At 37.3% G+C, this 16357-nt stretch overlaps 1 protein-coding gene across 2 annotated transcripts; it reads left to right on the top strand.

Annotated features, from left to right (window-relative positions):
* LOC109837688 lies at positions 9716 to 15909 on the top strand. Of its 2 annotated transcripts, XM_020406020.1 has the most exons (8): positions 9742 to 9784; positions 9877 to 10020; positions 12444 to 12523; positions 12764 to 12834; positions 14148 to 14218; positions 14305 to 14386; positions 15442 to 15491; positions 15582 to 15909. In XM_020406020.1, the coding sequence occupies exons 2-8, from the start codon at positions 9910 to 9912 to the stop codon at positions 15666 to 15668; spliced, it is 552 nt and encodes a 183-aa protein (XP_020261609.1). In that variant the 5' UTR covers positions 9742 to 9784; positions 9877 to 9909; the 3' UTR covers positions 15669 to 15909. The 2 variants fall into 2 exon arrangements, with proteins under 2 accessions (XP_020261608.1, XP_020261609.1); XM_020406019.1 differs by having other exon boundaries at positions 9716 to 10020.

Here is a 16357-nt window from a genome sequence, read left to right as displayed (position 1 = left end):
GGATCGAATCTACATTCCCCTTTTTATTAATGTTGGTGAATAGATATTCGGCTCAAGGAACGCGAGCAACGATAGAATCATGTCTGGCATTTGCAATGGTCCTTTGACAGATAAGGAAATGATATACTAATTCCCAGAATGCCTCTCCATCTTGAGCAGTCTCTGAATAGGTGCTCAACTCTACATTAGTTGGAAAGAACTCTTCATAAGGACGGTCTCTCATAGGCAAGCGTGAACTTCAAATATCTCGTGCAAAGCAATCCCAATCTTAGCCATTGGAGTGAAAAAAAGTGCTGCTATTAATGTTGTACATCTCTGAAATGCCATACAACACAGACACACAAATCTCTACGCCATACTTTGAGGCTCTTATCGTAGAGTAATGCCCTAACCTTCTTAGTCTCCCCTCAAAAGTGATGAGAGTGTACTTCGCTAGACATGTCCACAATTGGGTATCTATTAATTTGATCCAACCAGAACATTTGGTATCCTCATCAGGATATTATGCATTGGTCTTTGCAAATTCATTCCCAAAGATGTTTGGGACAATAGGAACTTCGTTAACGAGAGCGTCCTTATGAACGAAGCTCAGATGTAAGTTTATGATGTTAACTCCATAGAGTCCCTCTTAGCAAAAGCCCCTATCATACTTTAGAGAGCCCACCTTGATGCTATCCTCTTTTTTAGTGAGGGTATAATGCATTAGATGAGGCACAACGAGAGGATGCAAATACATGAAGGATACATAATGCTCTATCGCCGGAAAGTAGAAGCAACGATCCCCTTAGGTGTAGTACTGGTGCTCTTTTGCTCAATTGACTATGGAAGTGCCATTAGGATTGCTATCTCTAAATAAGAAGTGAGGTTTCCCTAACATATCCTCATAGGGAATGGAGAACTTTGCATCGGTGATCATCTCCCGCAAAGTTTGATAATCCCCAGATCGTATAGCTTCAACCCTTTCTTGGCTACTACCCTCTAGAAATAAGGGGACACTCCCATCGAAAGCATGCATCATTTTAGAGTCACGAGTCATATTGTGACCATAGTGGTTGTGGTAGTCAACATGAGCTTTTGAATAGCAAACTACACAAAATGGAGGTGAAAAACTAGTTGGAGGACAAAGATTTAAAACCAAGTCTTCACACTCAAATGCAAATAGCAAACAAGATGAGCGAAGTTCACAAATGAAAGCTGCAAACTTCAGCATCACAGCCAAATCCACTCAAGAGATCATGTGGATCAAACTGGCGAACATCGCTCAAGCGAAGGTTGTTGAAATCAAACCGGTGAATCTTGTTGGGGCGAGGATGTTCAAGTTAGACTGGCGAAGGTCGCTCAAGTTAGAATGGCAACCCCCGCCCAGACGAAGTTCACTATATAGAAGCCCAAATGACTAACAAAAATGAGTTTCACTCGAGAAATGAAGCTTGCAGCGTCAAGCACCATTAATGGCAGATAACAAAACTTTGTTGCTAATAGAAGTTCATCGGAAAGACCACAAATGGCCATAAAAATCACGCCTTTGGCAGTAAATAAGTTTTAAAGTGCCATAAGGCACTGTTCGATGCCCGATTAGGATTGAATTTTGATGGATCCGAAGATCAATATGAATGGATTCAAAGTTTACCCATGGTCATCTCTGTTTTCATCAAAAGTTATCGTTTCCATTGCTTTCGAACCTGTTACACCGTTTATTGATTACAAGTTCAAGTTGATCTTTTTATAAGATCTTCTTACAATGAGAAAAGTAAAGATTATAACTTTATGAAACAAAACGCAGTAGTAGTTTATCTCCTGTTGCTTTGTGTGAGATCTTTGCCTGTGCTGGGGACGCGTTAGTCCGTGGACCGTCGCGGATCAGATCCGGTTGACAAGTGTAATTATGCTCTTGCTTCATGAAGGAAACAATCGTAGCAGCGACAATCATGACCAAACGAGCTTGTGGCTCTTCTCGAGATCAAAACCAGGTTTGATCCGGAGGAAAAAGGGGGAGAGAATCTTAAATCTTTCGAAGACTTTTTCTTTATGAAAAAGTTCGCCAAGATCTGCCAATTCTCCTCTGAAATTCATGGTCTACTGTTCAATTGGACATCACCTCATCCTCAGATTTCAGATCCTCTCGAATAAAGATCATTTATAGGCTTTTGTCGCCACGTTTTCTGATAAGATTAAGTGTTTTGTCGTCATCTGCAGTTGATAACCGCCCAGACACACTTAAGGATAGCTTCAGAACAATTGGAAAGATCTTGAGATGAAAGAATCCTTTAAAAAACATCTAAATCCGTGTTTTAGGAGGTTTGGGAGGCCCAATACGTCGTGGTGGCTCAGAGCTGTGCGAGCTACCATTTGGTGACTCGCATGGGTGCGAGTCACATTTGGTGACTCGCATGTGTGCGAGCCACCATTTGGTGACTCACATGCATGCGAGCCTCCTGGTCTGCTATTGTGTCTTTTTGACCCTTTTTGATTATTTGTATCTCCTTCGGTTTGCTTGTTTTCCCCTTTTACGTGTGTTTCATCACTTTATTGACTTATGCGCTTTACCGATTCACTTCATGCGCTCTATCAACGTCAGATAATCTTCTTTGATTTGGGTGATGACGTTCATCATGTTCTCTTTGTTTTGAACTACATATGGGAACCCATAGGCAATTTTTAACACCTACAGATACCCCCTCCAAAGTGTTTCAGTCTCATTTCTTTTATAGAAGAGTCTGGAATGCTTTGGATATGATAGGCCCAACCTTCAGTCGGTATGACAGAAACTGTAATTGGTTCCAGTTCTCAGCTTCTTTAGTCTTCAATCTACTCAGTATTTTGTCAAATAGATGAAGTTCTTTCGGTACTGCGTTTATCGTCTGACCGCTGTTGAAGTCTTGAATAGAAACTAGTGTGTAATTTTCTAAACTTAGCTCGCGCCATTGAGTTGACTTTGAACTATTTATCTTTGTCAGGAATTCATATCTGGATGTAGTTGAACTCTATAACTTCCCTTAGCTTTATTTTGGTGAAGTTATCGACGTGTTGACCGGTATTAACACAGTTTATACTCGTACGTTAACTGGAGTTTTGTCGAGTTATCCTTAAGAATATCATGAATGATATTCTCCAGAAACTTCCCGATAAGGGTAAGCAATAGTTTAGACTCATATACCCATCGGAGTAGGGATACGAGTCTCGTATGCGTCGAAAATACTCGAAAATAGGTCAAAATGCCCGTAAATTGGCCAAACAACTCATTATACGTGCGAGTCAGTAAATGGTGATTCGCACATATGCGAGTCACCATTTGGTGACTCGCATGGGTGCGAGTCATCACATGAGTTATCGGGTTGACTTCTTGATTTTGTTCGGTCTAGCTTGGCTTGGTTCAGACGGTTCGAATTGGGTTTGGTTCGGTTCGGTCCCAATTCGGGTTCCTTTTAAGCCCGACAGTCCGCCTTCATCGTCTTTTTTTTTCTTTCTTTCTCTTTTTCGTTTCAAATCTTTCTTCTAAGAACTCTTAAACTCTTTCTTCCAAGATCTTTTCCTCTTCAAGCTTCCATTTTGAACAACAAACCCACCTCGAGATCTAGGGTTTGGATTCTTCTTCAATTGGGTTCGAGTTTCTCTTTGGCAACAAGCTTTGTTCTTCACGAATTGCAAGTAAGACCTCTTGTCCTCATTTCCATTTCACTCAAATCGGTTCCCAAAAATCGGTAAGCCTCGTGTTCTCTAAAAAATCGGTTCCCAAAACCGACAACATCAGTCTACAAAAGATTGGCGGTTAAGCAAATCTCACGCCACATCTCCAACCACGAGCAACTGGCTAAAAAGCCTCAACACCCCGAGCAAACTCATACCTATTTCACTCGGACCCGACCAAAGTCAACTCCAACTGAAAGGGGCCAACTGTTATGGTAGGTCACCATACAAAGTTAGATGTCGGAAGAATGTCTACGTAGATCAGAGAGAGCTATGGTCCAAACCAACTTAGAAACTCAAAGGCCCAACCAAGGTCAAGTCTCTCGGCCAGGCGAGCAGACAAGCCATCTTTCGATCAAGGGTCATCATGACCGACTCGAAGCATGGGATCAGTTGCCCCCTCGAAATTAAGACGACTCGACCATACACTCGACCTAAATCTCACCCGACTATCGGATCGGTAAATCATAATGATTTGGTCGCTAGATCAAACCCGCCTCGATTAAAGGGATAAGATCCTACCGAGCTCACTTTAGATGTCAATCGATACAATAGTATTGATTAGTCCCATCAAGATCTCCATTCTGACAAGCCTCGTGCCCAAGCCGCTTATTCTGCTTACAAGTCACTTCTCAAAGATTGCCATAATGCTCTCATATGCACGAGTGACCTCTCCTCCAATTGCCAGCCACCATCTGGAGAGAGAAGGATGGCTAAGCAGCCGACCTATCCTATGCACTGCCTCTTCTGACAAATCCAGGGTACTGAGAAGACATTTCTCTCCTGTACCCGAATGGCTTTCCTTCCAATTGTCAGCCGACATCTGGAAGGAGAAGGATGGCTCAACAGTCTATCTGCCCACCCTGCAATGGCCCTCCTGTGCAAGAGAAAAGCTAAAATCTCAGAGGCAATAAAAAGGAGGTAAGGAGGGTAAGGACGGAGAGAGGCTGATCTCTGCTTCTTCTTACACCTGAGCTTTACTCCCCTTTGAGTCCTTTTTTACAAAAAGAGAAAATTTTATAACTCTTAAGAAGGAACCCCCTGCAAGGACCTCAATGGCCCAGAGGCCTCCCAAAAAGCTTCCCTCAAGCTCCACGGCTGACTTGACCGTCGGAGGTACCACGGGGGAAACTAGCCCCGCACTCTTGCGATTCTTGTATGTGTAGGTTATCAGCCCACTACGCACGCTCAGAATCGGACGTAAAGTCGGAGGAGGAGTCGGCCGCAACATTCATCCTCTCCTTCTTCCCCATCGTCGCCAGGATCAAAACTGCGTCCGACGGCGGAGGACCCCCATCGATTGTTTGTTCACGAATATCAACAATATTGAATATTGCGTAAAGCAGCTCAAGATGCGCTCGTATTTCTCATACAATGGATGGAGAGATTCCCACAGTACAGACATAGAGATTTCTACATTGCTGGAGAAAGCTATGTAGGTTAGTTAACAAATTGATCCTGGAGTGACAAGTTCTGGCTCTTGAAGATTAATGAGGAAGTTCACATGGAAATTTGTCACTAATTTATGACAGTGATCAGGGATGATCTAATATTTAATTAGTTTTGTTATTTATTTTCTTTTCGGAGCATGTTGTGATAAATCTGCTTATTTGTAGGGCACTATGTACCTCAACTGCGAAGAAAATTCATGATCATAACAAAGCTTCTTCAAAGCCCTCCATCAATCTTAAAGGATTCATTGTCAGTATATGCATTTATTTACATCTGTGTTTATCTAATTAGAAATCTATCTACATGGAGTTAGTTTAATGCTAAATGGTTATATGCAACACCACGTATTAGGTATTACAAACTGGATGAGAAGTTTATTTTAACTGGATGAGATTTTAGATTTTGAAAATAACAATATTTTGTATCTTCAACAACCTTCCATCTTGTGCTTCAATTTCCTATGACCTGCACTCATTTTGGCTCATCAAGTTTAAATTTCTCATTTAATATCTTCCCTCCTCATCACAAATTCAAATCTTTGATCTTTTTATTACTTTCTGGATCTTCCCCCTCCTTCCACCTTATTATTATTATTATAGACTTTTCCTCTTTCTCTCCTCCTTTATTTGAGATTCGGATTGGAATTTGTTGAAGATGATGAAGAAGGGGAGCAGGGTTTTGATGATGGATTCAGAGGAAGCGAGAGCTCGGTTCAAGCATCAGGCCCTTTTGCAGGATTATGATGAACTGCTCATGGTAATAAACAATTCTTTTCTTTTTTGTGCAGATTTGCTCTTTTTCTTTTAAAAATCTATTTATGTACATATGATCCGTTGTTATAGGGTTAGGAATTTATTTGCTTGATGGGTTATCTTTGTTTCTTGAATCAGAGATCTGGGGTTTGTTGTTATGTGCAATTTTGACTTCTCCATGGTAGGCATAAATTTGGGTAGTCTCATTCGGTTCTAAAATTGAAGGATCTTTTCAACTTTTTTAGCGGTGTGTTCTAAATTCTAGGGTTATTTGATCTGGAGACTTAATAGAGTCTTAGATTCCGTGATTTTAAGGTTTCTTAACACTTGTCTTATTTCTATTGTCTCTGTGATTTTAGGATTTTAGGGTTCTATTATTTGCTTATATTTTGTTCTTATATGTATGTTTTGCATTTATCATTCGTGATGCTTGTCTGAGTTGATTCTTTTTAGATCCAACTCTTTTTGATCTTTTCTTAATATTTTTGGGTCAATTCCCCCCCGTTGTTGTACCAAGTATATCTATTTTTAACATGTGAACAAAAGGGCTTTGCTTTTATATATATTTACAGGTCTCTTTTGCATATTCTATAAATCTATCACCGTAAATCCTATTAAGCTCTAAGAATTATATTCTTACTGTGCAGGAAAATAAAGCAAAGAAGAGAAAGTTGCAGAAAACAATTGCAAAGAGACTCAAGCTAACGACTAAAGTCAAGTACTGACATAGATAAAAAAAATTTAGAGTTGTGGATTTTGAATATTTTGCAATTTTGAGAAGGAAGAGGTAGATTATATCCTGCAGATTGATATTCTAGAAAAATAAAAGAAAAAACTAGAAGGTAATTCAACCCAAAATTATTGTTTTTATTTTAAAATTATCTATGTTTTTTCCCGTCTATGCAAATAGTGATCTCTTTGCTAGTCTAACCGACCTCTTTTATCTTGAAAAGTATTCAACTTTCCTGCATTGTAATTAATCCATATCCATTAGAGATTCTATCATCAGCAGTTAGAACAATAATGTAACCCCCCCTCCCCATTTTAATTAGAGCTTACTTTATCTATCAATATAATCTGCAAAGGTCCGATCGGAAAGAGTATTGCAGGTTCGTTTCAATTTGTTTTTTAATCACTTTTACTATTTTGTTTGTACTGTACCGATAATGCCAAAAACCTTTCCTTACTAATTAATCACTTTTACTATTTTGTTTGTACTGTACCGATAATGCCAAAAACCTTTCCTTACTAAAATTTTTACGAATCTCTAATTGTACTGTACCGATAATGCCAAAAACCTTTCCTTACTAAAATTTTTACGAATCTCTAATTGTTACACAGTCACCAATACTAATCGAATTTGTGAAAGTCCAGTTGGAAAGGGTACTACAGATTTGTTTTCATCTTTCTGGTAGTTTTATCTTCTTTGTGCGATTTTAGTGTTTTTTCAATTTAATTAAGTCTTTAACTAAGACTAATGCAATTAGATTATTAATTGAATTCAACTTTCGAAGTTTGTAGGTAAATTGTTCTATTAATTTTTAATTACCAAATGTTAACCTATATTTAAAGGTAGTGTTGCAGTCTTGGTATATACAACCATTATTTGCATTCTTATGTTTCATAGCATTTACAATTAGCCATGATTAATGCGAAAGATTCAAACTGTCTTCACATCTAAATTGACCAACCTTTTAAGAATTTTGTTCTCTATATGTTAATTACAAAATATGCTTAGAAACGAACATTGTATATTACCTTTGAATTGATTGTAACATAAGTAAGCAAGTCATATTAATATTAGCCTTAAAAAAGGAAAATTATTTTCATATTCTCATAAGAGATTTTTCCCTTAAGATTTGCAATAATTCTCCGGTGTGCAATTATTTAATTATGTTGTCGGTCGCATAATTTGATTCTAAGGTTGGCGCTTTGCTAAGCACTCTTCATGGATTCAATATAGGAAAATAAGTTTCCTTTTCATTTTTTTGGTGATTTTATGTTGTTTGGGATTTTTTTTTGAAATGGGCTTAAAAAAAAATAGTACATGGAGTCCTTTTGTTCAAAGCATGTGGAAGTTCTTAAGAGTGTGTAGGCTGAGCATTTAAGGTGACTGCAGAGGTTGTTGAGAGAGGATTGTTTCTATAAGATGGAGAGTGAAGTAATTTGATTTATTCATGGAAAAGGGTATGTTGTTTCATCCATTAGTTGTAAGTTTGTGTTATATTTTTTCTGTATAGATGTCTTTTCTTGCTCATTTGGAGTTAAATCCCTAGAAATTATTTAGTTTTTTGTATTTATTTTAAAGTTAATTTGAACTTGGATACTACAGTTATTTTTACACAATCAGAGTTAAACTTTTGAGAACTTTGGGATCTTTTTGGGCAAAAAGTAAGTTTGGGATATTGAGGTTCAATTGATATAAACTTTGTGATATTAAAGTGAAATAACCCTTTGTTTTATTTTAGTTCCTTCTATCAAGGCTTGAGAATAGTAATTATATCCTATTAGATTATTTTTAATGATATTAATGCTCATTTTTTCAAAATTTTTAAGTTTACCCATTTTTGGTACTTTTTTGACATTTCAATTTAATTTTGAATTTTTTCTACCTTATAAATAATAAAATAACCCCTCCATATTTTTGAATACCGTTTTTACATATTTACATTTTTTAAACTATATATGATCTCAAACTGATTCAAGTTTTCCAAACTTTCTAATTTTTCAAACTATATATGCAACTTAGGTTGTATCATTTCTGACCACTTATATATCATTACTGTTTTTTTTTTTGCATTCTTTTGCTACATTAATTTTTGTATATTAAACAAATCCGTGCATCGCACGGGCCTAAAACTAGTAAGATAATAATATGAGAGCTAAATTGTGCTCATCAAATTGAAGGCTATTCCAAGAAAGATCCTTTTATGTAAACCCAACCTTTCCCAGCTAGCACGAGACTAAGGTGGTGTTTATTTGCATGCAAGTGAAAAATAAAAACAAGAAAGATATTTTTATTTAACAATTAATGTGTTTGTTTTCATGTAAGTGGTTATGAAAGAGAGATGCAAGAAAGTTGTCACATATGATTTAATGCAAATTTGGCTTCCCCTAAAAAATGGTGAATTCACATGAAAGTAACAAAAAGATAACTAATTTAATTAAATGATTTTAATTATACTTTCTAATTAATCTTATTTTGTCACGTAATCTTCATATTGCACTTTCGATAATAATTTAATTTTTCAAACAAACACTGTATTTCACTTACGTACTAATATAGATGTAAAGGTGTTTGTGTGCATGCAAGTGAAAGATGAAAGTGAGAAAGTTACTTTCATTTAACAATTAAGGTGTTTGTTTTCATGTATACTTTCATTTAACAATTAAGGTGTTTGTTTTCATGTAAGTGGTTATGAAAGTGAGATGCAAGAAAGTTACCACATATGATTTAATGAAGGTGTTTGTTTTCATGTAAGTGGTTATGAAAGTGAGATGCAAGAAAGTTACCACATATGATTTAATGCAATTCTAACTTCCTCTAAAAAAGTGGTGAAGTCACATGAAAGTGACAAAAATATAACTAATTTAATTAAATTATTTTAATTATACTTTCTAATTAATTTTATTTTGCCAGGTCATCTTCACATTGTATTTTTGATAATAATTTAATTTTTTAAACAAACACTGTATTTCACTTGCGTGCTGACATGTAAAAGTTATTTAAAAAAAATAACTTATATATTTTAAATTTACTTTCAAATTGCTTGAAAAAAAAATTATATATTTTAAATTCAGTTTGAGATTGCGAAACACCCCCTGATCCCATTTGCCGAAGCCCTCCGTGCCCAAATCCGTACAAACGCAGGCTTTGTGTCCGTTCACCCGCGGTGAGTTCATCTCCCTTCCAAAAACCTAGATTTCGCCGTTCTCATATTCAACCCTCGCTTAACGGGCTAACGACGTGGACGGGCCCCTAGGAACGGCCGACGTGTCTCCGGCAACGGCAGCAGAGATGGACGGAACCCTAACCGTTGACGGCGGAGGCTCTTTCTCCCCGTTCTTCATCTTCCTCATCGTCCTCGCTCTCCAGGCCCTCGATGGATTCCTCGCCATTATCAAGAAGGTAACTTAACAAATTTAATGCCATTATTTCGGCCATCATTGAAAATTTTCGAGAAATCGGTGTTATCTGCGTAATTTAAGACGATCGGAGCTTATCGAGAGTCTAATTGCAAAGTATTGCACTGTGTACCTGTAAATTTTCTGAACAAAGTGTTTAATTTGGGGATAAAAGTGTTAGCCTGGAGCTTTGCTTTATCCATTTGTTAGTGCTTCCTAGTGTCGCTTTGCCAGTAGAGTCTCCTTTTACCTTATTTTAGGAGGCTACTGAATGTACCAGTTAGGAGAAGTGATAAGATTTATAGTTAATGGGGGCAGAGAGGGCTAGATGTCGAACTAAAAGAACTTGATTGGAAACAATTACTTAGGACACAGTCATAGGTACCTTAACAAAGGAGACGAACCATAATAGAGCTGAGGAGAGGAACACGACCCATGTAGCTGACCCAGAACTTTGAGATAAAAGCTTTGTTGTTGTTCGGGATGTGTTGGACTATCTGATGGGATTTAAGCGCAATTTTAAGCGTAACTATCATGATCAGGGTATGTCTTTAATTTGTGCTACATTTTGTCTCTCCATCTGATTTTGTCTCTCCATCTGATTTTGTCTAAACTCGGGCCTTTTACGATTGTGTCCGTCATTTTTACATGAGTCTTTGAAGTCCCCCCCTCTTAATCTGTTGACTAGAGTTCAAATTACTCTTATGTTGCATCTTTCCTTTTTGCATATTTGAACTACTGTTTAAGACTTTAAGTATGGTCACTTGGATCCACCATCAAGTATCATGTTAGGTACTGTGATCTGTAGTATTTTTTTCACTTCGTGCTCATGTCCCTGCGTACATATTGGTTCATGCAATTCATCTGGTGCAAAAGGTTATACAGGAGTTCTGGCTTACTAAGGTTGCATTTGGGCAAGTTGGGTTAGGTTGAGGGTCAACCCTGACCAATATTCATCTTCTAGAAGTTCTAACCCTAACTCAGCATCTCTCTACCTTGGGGTTAAAATTAGCCAACACTAATCCAGTCCAACCTTGAAAAACATCAGTTGCTCAATTGTGTTTGGATTGGACTAGGTCGGATCGTGTTGAACTGGAAAGAAGGCATGACCACATGGACTGTATAAAATAGAAAGATAGATATCAACCAATAATTTCACATATATCAAAGGTCAAGATAAAACACTTAAGTTCATAACCTAAGAATAAATCATGAACTATAAACTTTAAAGAGTACCTAAACATTCTATTTATGGAAAGCTTGAGATGTTAAAAAAATCACAAACTAGGCAAATTCAGCTAGATTTGGGTTGACGCATGTGGGTTGGGTTCAATGTGTTAGTTCCGTGTTCATGAGGGGTTTTACTTAAGTTTTTTCTTATCTAGTGTTGTGGTTTGTTTTCTTCCCTCAATCCAGGCCCCACCCATATTTTCAAAAGTCTCGAAATTCTAATCCAGCCTTACCTACTGAGCAGGTTGGGTGGATCATGCTTGTTCAACGAAGTATGAGAAATTAGACTTGGTTAATTCTTGAACTTGTTTGGGTAGTTTTGTGAGTAGTTTCGAAGAAGTGATGTACTGTTTGAGAAATGTTCATTGAGAGTTGCATTGGGATGATGTTAAATTATTCAAGTTCATTTGTGCAGAGAGATGTCTGGTTGCCTTTTCAACAAGATAATGGGAAAACATATATACCCCAAATGTCTTGGTAGCATTTTGTATGCTAGATGATTGCCACAGGAGGATACCAAAAGACCCATTGCAAAATTAAACTTCTCATTTACTAGCAATAATTTTTAAGCAGCAAGCCTGCCTGCTATTTTAAGTTTAAACTTCTCCCTGTTTCTTCTCAGCTGTAGAATTTCCGAAGTGGGAGTGCCTACAGCCTTCTTGAGTGGATTGGCTGTTGGCGTTGTGCCTCCAAAACTAGTGAATGTTGCCATGCTGGTTCATTTATGAAGCTTCCTAGGATGCGTCTCCGACGATGAGGATATTAATGATGATATTGATGAGGATGACCACATCATAACCTCCTACAATCTGTTGCAATAGCAATGACTACCTTGATCACATGACACGAGTTTTACCTCATCCCAGTAACCAAAAACTGACAGTGACACTGTACGGAGTGGAGTTTCCTATGGTGATAGCCACACCGTAGCAAGTTTTGGTTGTATCTGTGCACTGGAAGATGGAACTTAACTTCTCTTCCTTAAAAAGAAAAAGATTATACCCTATAAATTTAGATAACCAACATTGTATTCACATAACGAAACGGGGTTTTATGCCAAAACTCTTTACAATTATCCCTAATATTGTTCTTTCCTCATTACAAGGAGCAGAAAATCTTTCTATAACTGAACTAGTTCGTTATATAGTCAAACTCAATATGTACTATAGTCATCTAATTACTATGCCACCTTTCTAGAGAGGATCAAGCAGCAGTGAGCAAGCTCAGTTAAGGCAAGAGATAAAGCAACTTTTGAAAGAGGCAAGCTCTTTGTCAACGTATGTTTTCAATCACTCTATGGTTATTATACCAAATCTGTAAGACATATAATGTATATTTTCTATTTCTTATATTAACCTTAGCAATCATACTAAAAAAATAATGATTACTACTTGTTAAATAATTGTAGAAGGTTAAATATATAGTGTAATTCAACATATTTTAAAACCTAATTGTACTTTCCCCACCTTTCAGTTATACACGTTAACAACTCAGCATGTTATTATTTGTGTTTGCAGGCCTGCCACATTTGCCCAGGCTGCAAAACTTCGACGAACAGCAGCAGCTAAAGAGAAGGAACTATTGAAAAGTATGTAATCTACCATTAATTAATTACTCCTTTCATTTTCGTAGGTTGTGATCAGAAAAAAAGGAGAGTTGTCCATTTTCAAATGGCTGCAGTTATTTAATCTTGTCTGCTGCAAGTTTTTGCAAACTTTGTGTCGTCTTTGTTATCCAATTTTGGCACTAAAAGATATTCTTAAGTAGACTTTTTTTGTTAAACTTTTTGGGGAATCATAATCTTGTAATGTATTATAGCTCTTTTGATGCTGTTTATTTTCTTTATGACCTGAACAAATTAACCAAACTACTTTGGTATCTCTGCCTCTTAGTGGATTCTCAAGCTCTGCTCGCTTTGATTGCTCTTAAATGCTGATATCAGTGTCCAACCCTAGTATTCATGATATATTAGCAGAATTTACAATGTGCATGCATATGATAAAAGAGACCCAAGCTGTTACTTACGTGTTTAGAAGGCGCTAAATGATATGTACTAACAGATGTGATTTGAAGGCCAACAAATGTTTAAGGAATGTCATTGACTTTGAATACTTTTTTTTTTCCTGACTTCTATTTCATTTAAAGTAACGTTTGATGCAGTGATTATTTCATCTGAAAATGTAAGAAGATTAGAAAAGTTTAAGATGTAGCTTCTAGTGTTACATGACCATGCATATGAGAATCAAGTTTTTGACACAGGAATGTTCAGAGTACGGATTCGGATCCTCTCCAATTACATTGCCCCAATCCCTATTATAGTTCCAACAGTTGAGATAAAGCCACATAGGATTTCCACTATCACAGTACCAGTTCATAATAGTGGTTTTAAAGATAATAGTGGTTCTATGTGGCTTAATCTCAGCCCTTGAAATTGAAATAAAGGGTAACATTGGGCTAATTGGACACTGTCCAGTTATCACACCTAATTGGAGAGGATCCCGATGCATGGATTACATCAATAAACTGCACCTTCTAATGGCAGTGCCGATTTCATAAACATGTTTTCAGTCCCTGTATAACAGGCATGCCCATTGTCATCAGTATGAATCTTACTATACATTTGACAGCTGTATAGACCAATCCTAGACTTAACAATCAAAGGTGCATAGAATTTAATTGCATTGTGTGGGAATTCATATCTTATTAGCTTGACACTCCGAAGATGTATTCTCCGGATGTAGCATAAAGTAATTATCTTATAAGTAACACTTAGCTAATACACTCTTTTTTTATTTTTATTTACTTTAAACTTGTTAGTGTACATCAAAGCGCTTTAATACTTATGTTGTTATTGTGTTGGTGGAGAGTTTAACTTTGATGTTTCCCCGAATGTGAGTGCAGAAAAGGAGGAGCAAGCAAAGGATAGCAAATTGTCGCATGGTTTATATGGAAGAACACTTCTTGTTCTTAAGGTGTCTTTTGATTTCCTTAAAACGATTTTACACTGTTATATCATATATGCTGAGGTAGATAGGGTATAACTGAATAACTGTTGTAGGTGTTATTATATATTGGACTATGCTGGTGCTTTTGGACTGTACCTGTTGCAGCAGTCCCTCAACATCTTTTGCAGCCTTTCGGTAATGTCTTTAAAACTTTAGAACTCAGGTTATCGTGTTGATTTGTGAAGGTTGATAATAGAAGAACTTGTGATTATTAGTTTTTTATTTTGTACCTTAATTATACTCTTGCCTTCCAGTCATTGAACTTCAGTCAGTAAATTAAGTTCTTGGTGATCTTTTCATACCATCTTCACTTGAGCAGGAGGCTAGGAAGCAAAGACTTAGAAAGCAGGCGCTTAGAAGTCTCCTATGTATTGATTCAACCCTGTGGTGTTTAATTGGATACCTGATAATAAGATTTTAAACTACATGCTTAATTTCTTAGGTCTCCCTAACTGCGAATGGTTCTCCACTTTTTCTCATATCGCTCTTTGGACTTGACCGTGAAGTTGGCACAAACTCGTGGATGCTGAAGCTAGCTTCTCTCTCCTCTCATAAATAAAATATGGCCAAGTGTTTTCAGTGCTGAAGACTGACATGCTTCAGAAATAATCAGACCCATTCTGGCGATAAAATGTGTACATGTGGACGATGGTGATGAGTCACTATTGGAGAAGGGTTGTTAATTTCTAGGAAAGAGGTGCTTTGAATTCGTTTGGAATGAGTTAACTCTATTATTGGACTAATTTAATTAATGTGTTAATAAAGAACTATTTTCTGTTTTAAGTGGATCATGGACGGCAAAAATTGTAGTCTATATATCAGCTCTAGTAGTTTTTGCTCCCTTGGATATACAAGTTACCAGGTTTAGTCCACTAGCTTATTTATTCAGGATCTCAACTCTTAAAATTGTGTTCATAGAGATAAGGTGACCAGCACTTTGACAACCTTAGAGAACAAGCAGATACCAGTAGACCTTTGGAGCTAGTCTTATTTAATTGATTGCCTGAGATAATGAAAAAATACTATCTTAGCCTCTGTTTTCTAGAAATGTAACTAGAAAAAGGAGAGAGGTATCTTTTATTTTGATGTTGCCTCTCTGTGTAAAGTTTTCTATAGTTTGTGGCATTGTTGTCTTGAACAATCTCTAATCAAATATATTCAGGAAATTAACTTGATATTTGCTTTGGCAGGGAGCTTTTTATCCTGGAGAAGTAAAGATTCGGCGACTGGCCTTATCACGGTAGATAAATACATCATCTGCTAAAATTTCCTAGAAATTCAAGAGAGGTTTCTTTGTGCAGCTCTGAGTAAATGCACCCTTTTTACGCAGGTTGGGATAATTCCTTGGCTGGTTCTCTCCTCTCGGGTCAGTAAATTCATGTGTCAGAAATTTTCCAAGGCTATTGCTCTTAAATAGAAGAGAAGATCCTTGCTGGAATTGAATCTGATCAAGATCTCTCATGGAGAGACAATGGCCAAAATTTTGTGGATTTAACCCAGGATGAGCCTCACAAATGTTCTTGAGATTTATTAAAGATGAGAAAAATCCGGGCACACTATTTTATGTTATTTTATTTTTGTGCCTTTTTTGTGTTCTGTGGTTATATTGAGAATTTTTTTACTTGTGTTTCAGTGAGTAGATTACTTCCATTGTACAATGGGATCTCAATGATTGAACGTTGTTCAATAGGATTTTGTTTTAAAAAATAAATTTTATAAGTGTCCTTAATCAGGCCAGATTAGAGAAATGGGTAAGGACCACAACACGGTAAGGACTAGGGGTGTCCAAAAAGCTCGCGGTTCGGGCTGGAACCCGGCCCGGGTCTGGGCTTGGTCGGGTCGGAACCCGGCTCGGACTCGAGTCTGGGCCTGGGTCGGTCCGGATCCGGGCCCGGCCCGGTGCTAACGGTCACAAATTGTGACCGTTGGCGGAAATGGCCGAGCCGGGTTGGTCCGGTCATTTCTGACCGTTTATGTCGCCGGCCAAACGGTCATATTTGGCCATTTGACCAATTTGCCCCTTAAAACGATCAAAAAAAGTTAGAATATGAGGGTTTTTTGGTCATTTGCCTAGGGGCTGCCTCTATAAATAGGGGGGGGGGGGGG

Source organism: Asparagus officinalis, chromosome 4, assembly GCF_001876935.1.
Source record: "Asparagus officinalis chromosome 4, Aspof.V1, whole genome shotgun sequence".
Taxonomy (NCBI): Eukaryota; Viridiplantae; Streptophyta; class Magnoliopsida; order Asparagales; family Asparagaceae; genus Asparagus; species Asparagus officinalis.
The sequence above is the reverse complement of the archived record's forward strand: the minus strand, read 5'-3'. Positions and strand labels throughout refer to the sequence as shown.